Here is a 5,003-nt window from a genome sequence, read left to right as displayed (position 1 = left end):
TCTTCACAGGAGCAAGTTAGCTTGCCTGCCTTCTCCAAGCCCTCCCCAGCTGCGACCCAGCCGCTCTGCTCCCACGGGAAACATGCAGGGGCTTCAGGAAGGCGCTGGCTGAGGTCGGGCACAGCCGGCCTGCTCTGCAGGCTTTGCGGGACTCTTGTGTCAGTTTTCATGACTAGGAATGTGTTTCCTTACTGTCTTTTAATTTCTTTGACCCACATGAATTAGATCGATAGAAATACTATAGTCTGTTGAATACTGATATAAAATGCCTGTTCCTACAGAGACTGCCTCTTCAAAGAATCCCGAAAATAGAGATAAATTACAGCTCCCTGAAGGGTTTAGGCCTGACTTTCATCCTAAGTGAGTATATTGTATTATTCTCTTTCTGTTTGGTCCACTTGAAGTGAAGAATTAAGTCAGTGGGGAGTAAACACAGGGTTTGCCATGTTACCGGACATGGGCCTTGAACCTGAGGTGGCAGCGTCACGTGATGCCTCATTGATGAAGGCCTTGGAGCCATGGGGCGCGTCTGTCTGTCCCCAAGCTCTCCCAGATGCACTGCCAGTCCTCGCCTCTCTGATAGCACCTCTTCCCTACACCTGAGCCCTACTGCGCTTCCCCCCACATCCTGTGCTTCCTCTGGTTGCTGCAGCGGGGACTTCAACAGCTTCGTGGGAAATGTCCTCAACAGGGACTGGAATTTTCCCACGAGCTGTTTGAAGCCCCCTCGTATTTCCGTGGATGGATCGAAGCTAGAGCACTGGCCACACGCACCATCCTGCCCCACGGCTGGTCTGTGGGAAGTCCCTCGTAGATTCAGGAGCTGCACGGCTCCATCCATTTCCCAACACCACGGGCACGAGGTGTGTGACTGCCAGCACGTCGGCTGGTTTGCCCTCTCTTTCCTCCTCTGACAGCTGCCTCCCAGCTGTAACTTCTCCATGGAAACGGGCCAGCACGTGCTCAATAGGAATAGTACTTGGTAGCCTTCCCGAGCCTTGTGTCTCCACGCCCGGACCATGCTCCACCGACATCTTGTTTCTTGTGCTTCTAATTAGCATGCTGAGTTAAGCCCGTTGCCAGTCTTCGCATTCGAATAACTGCCTGCCTGTCCTTCCCTGTAGGCTTTAAATTCCGGGTGGCTCTGTGTACGGCGTTTTCTGCTGATAGATGAGCACTTTCCTTAGTGCTACAGTCAGAGCTGCGAGACGCCAGACACTCAGACCTCTCCCGGGCCCTCCCATCCCACAGCCCTCTGTCCCCCTGCCTTCTGTTTAAAACTCTGTCTGAAACGTTTGCTCTGTCCATGTGCTTGACTGAGGGTTTGAGTGCAGAACTGGGGGGTCATGGGAATTTCATCCCAAGGCAAAGACATTGTTAGAATCAACGCCGTTCTAGCCCTGCCCCTCGGTAACTTCACTCCGAGGCAAACGCCGGGCTGGGCTCCGTCTCCCCGGGGCCTGAAGTGCCCTTCAGTATTCTTCCTTGAATGCTCGGTCTGTTTGTCTGTCCTTTGGCTGGTTTCTCAGGAAGCCCTTCGTCGCTGAAGTTCCATGCCCTGTGGTTCAGAGAAGGTTCTGGATTATGTACTCAGGTTTTCTCTGTCCTCTGACCTCTGTGGTCCTGTTGCTGGCTCACCGCTGGCCGCTTGAAGGATCCTTATGTTTTCTAAGCCCTCTGCAATCTGCCTTGTCTCTGTTTCCCCCGAGTTACCTATCTCTGTGTGTTTGGGGGTTGCCTTGTTTATGTTTGGTACTCTGCTTACACGTTTCTTGATCCTTAGATAGCTGACTATTCAAGAAGGCACTAACAGGCTCACTGAAGAGCTCGCTGGGGCAGCATGTGCTGTACCCTAAAATCAGAAAGAGACAGGGATTAGCATGACCCCTGCACGAGGATGACCTGCAGATTTGTGAAGCGCTTTTGTTGTTTATATTTATGCCACAGTTTAAAAAAAACAATTACACGGATAGAGTCCAAGGGAGAAAACGTAAAATTAATTGTGGCAATGATTGTACAACTTCTTGATATGATTGAACTCAGATTGTGTGATATGTGGATGAAATGCCAATTAAACTGCTAAATAAAAAATAAAGCAGACCTTTTTTTAAATGCTTACTGCAAACCTGATGGGGCAGCATGGCACTTGCTGGCTTGTGAGCTGCACAAGGCGCCCGGCAGGCCGCCAGTCTTCCTTGGGAATCCCTAGATGTCAGTGTGGGAGCAGCTTCCCCTGAGGATTCTTCCCGAAATAACCGGATCTCTCCAGCAGTGGAGATGCATCGCTGCTGCTGCCCAGGCAGGACAGGGAACGAGGCCCCCATTGGGGTGGGTGACGTTTCACCCAGCGCCCTGTGCCGCCTCGCCTCTGCCACCAGGGATGCGCTCCTCTGTAATCCCCGAGCACACAGCCATCTACCAGTGCATGCGGGGTTTAAATCAAACCCTAGCATAGCATCGGGCTTTTAAGAACCTCAGCCGTACGGTTGCCATGAACTAATCGTGTACCTGTTGGCTTCAGAAATCCGTACTCTAAGAGCATCAAAGAAATGCTAAGGACGTTTGGAACAGCCACTTACAAGGTGGGCCTGAAGGTGCATCCCAATGAAGACGACCCCCGCGTGCCCGTCATGTGTTGGGGAAGCTGCGCCTACACCATCCAGAGCCTAGGTAAGAGGGGGGAGCTGTGTCTGCGTCACGGGCAGGCTTTGGCGCAGTCGTGTGTGGAGCCCCGTCTTAAACGGGAGTGGAAAGCAGCCCACAGTCGGGAAGTGTGCTAGAAAGACCTGGAGCGTGGCGTCCTTTGGGTAGTGGTCTTGGCTCTGTGTCCACGGGGGGCTCGTGGAAAGTCGGTCCTAGTGCGGGGAGCAGAGAGAGTGAATTTTAGTGAAATGACTGAAAAAACCCTAACCCTGACCACGTTGTGCTTTCTACAGAAAGAATTTTGAGCGACGAGGAGAAGCCCTTGTTTGGCCCTTTGCCGTGCAGACTGGTAAGTTCCTTCCACTTGCTCAGCTCGGGGCAGGGAGGTGGAGGAGGAAGCCAGTGGGCCGTCCTTGTTTCCATCGCAAACCCTGAGACATGTATCTGTAGGTTCCACCTTTCGTAGAAAACCCATTTCCTTGAAGGATAGTGAAGTAATTTGTATGGTGTAATTTTTCACGGTTTTTCCTGTAAGTAGATATCAGTGAGTAATTATCTCCTCATCTAGAGCATTTGGTTAAATGCTTGGGAAAGTGGAAGGTGGGGGGGCACCTCTTAAATTTTTTATTGTGTCATTGAAACAAACCATACCTGGGGAGCACCAGTTCCCACAATCAAATGGGTCCAAGGGCTGGTTGTGTAATTAAGGGGTAAAATTAAAGAGTTATCAGGCAAGATAAGGCATGCAAGGGCTTACCTCCGGGACCCCATGATTTTAGGAACCAGATCCACGCGGAGAGAGAATGTATTTCCAACAGAGGCTTATTTCCTCTCGGAAGGGGGATGCCCCCCTAATTACAGGTAACCACACACCTAACTAGCTGGGCTGTACCCTAATCCTAAAGGTCCCTGAGTACATTGGAGGACTGGCCCAACACCAGTGCCGGGGCAGGGAAGGGGAGTGGCTTTCTCCGGACCTACAGAGCAAAAGCACGTGTCTGGCTCCGTAGGTAGTGAAAGCAATCAGCCACGTGCCCACAAGAGGGAACCTTGAGGAGGCTGGAGTTGGGGACAATGTTGATCATGAAAATGTGATTGGAATCTCCAGCTCACGGGGCTGGAAGGCCTCCCTCTGCCAGGCTTCTTACTACTGCAGGAGAATAAAGGGTTCTTCGTACAAACTCTCTTCCCATTCTGTTACACACACACACACACACCACCCCCACTACATCCTGCCAGTTTTTATATGTAACAATCAACGTTTAGACTAATATTGAAGTTGAATGAGTATCTAGCATGCGGAGGGAGAAAGGTACCAGGTACGGCTAGGGTTAGCACCAGTCCTCGACTACCTGTTGGTCAAGCTGGTCACGTGCCCTGGAGAGCCAAATCATCCCGCTGTGTTCTTGTAGGGCCACCTGGGAGGCTTCTCGAGGATGCCCAGTCACATCACAATCTGCAGATGAGACTCGGGCATTCGTAGATAGTGTTTTCCGTTTCCCAGGTGCCAGGGTCACACTGCTGTAAGGGCTTAGCTAAAAAAGGAAAACCGGTCTTAAGAAATACAGGTAAGAGCGATTCCGTGGCCGCCAGTTAGCTGGCTTCTGTTTTCCTGTGGTTCGTGTTGGTGGCCTGGTCCCGGGCACTCGGGTCCTGCTGTGTCAGGTCCTCAGCTGGAAGCTGCATCAAGACCCTGGTTCCCAGGCCTCTGCCGACTGAAGGCCTCGCCGGAAGCAGCACCTGGTGCCAGAGCCGACAGAGCAGCCAGCACATTTAGATCGGTCCGCGCTGCCGCTGTTGTTGGCTTGTTGAATACTCAAACCGTCATCCGTAGGAGGTCACGCCTGCTCCTGAAGGCAGTTGTGGGTGTTCTGGAGTTTGTATATTTCTGATGCCCTCTCTGGGCACATCACCCTTTCATCTGTTTCTTTCTTGTGGTTTTATGTTCATGTGAAATCAGTTTATGTTGATTTATACTGTTAGCTTTTACAGCCTTGCATTACCAGGGCAGACCTAGTTTGGTCACAATGTAGATTATCCTTTTATATGAAGGGCTTCAAAAAGTCACGGAAAACTTGAACTAAGATAGAACGGGATTTCTCCAGGAGCCTTTTGAAGCACGCGTGTGTCATGTGCCCACTGTGTTCGATGTGCTGCTGTTTTCCCGTCTCCGGGGTCTTGCTGACTGTTCCCTTTTCAGGTCCCTGCCAGCCGGCTAACTGACCCTTTGCGCTTGTCAGGTTCATCCAGGGACCCCATTACTTGTCCGGCCTTTTCTGTGTGTGATGGCTTTATTTTCTTAAATCTGTTAGCTGTGCTTTCTGCTCACGCTCCTCTTTCTGTTGACACTTTTTCCGTCT

At 51.3% G+C, this 5,003-nt stretch overlaps 1 protein-coding gene and 1 pseudogene across 1 annotated transcript in view; both read left to right on the top strand.

The window, feature by feature from the left end:
- Nucleotides 1-5,003, top strand: part of UBR2 (ubiquitin protein ligase E3 component n-recognin 2) — a 116,489-nt gene that overhangs the window by 96,893 nt on the left and 14,593 nt on the right. The window contains exons 32-34 of the mRNA XM_045294770.1: nt 282-360; nt 2,522-2,670; nt 2,937-2,992. Of these exons, the coding sequence (XP_045150705.1) occupies nt 282-360; nt 2,522-2,670; nt 2,937-2,992 (284 nt within the window). The remainder of the gene's footprint in view (nt 1-281; nt 361-2,521; nt 2,671-2,936; nt 2,993-5,003) is intronic.
- LOC115871219 lies at nt 1,838-1,932 on the top strand (annotated as a pseudogene).

This window comes from Echinops telfairi, unplaced genomic scaffold, assembly GCF_000313985.2.
Source record: "Echinops telfairi isolate 266 unplaced genomic scaffold, ASM31398v2 ScPeMD7_3533;HRSCAF=4204_1, whole genome shotgun sequence".
Lineage (NCBI taxonomy): Eukaryota > Metazoa > Chordata > Mammalia > Afrosoricida > Tenrecidae > Echinops > Echinops telfairi.
This window is presented reverse-complemented; position numbering and strand designations above follow the sequence as displayed.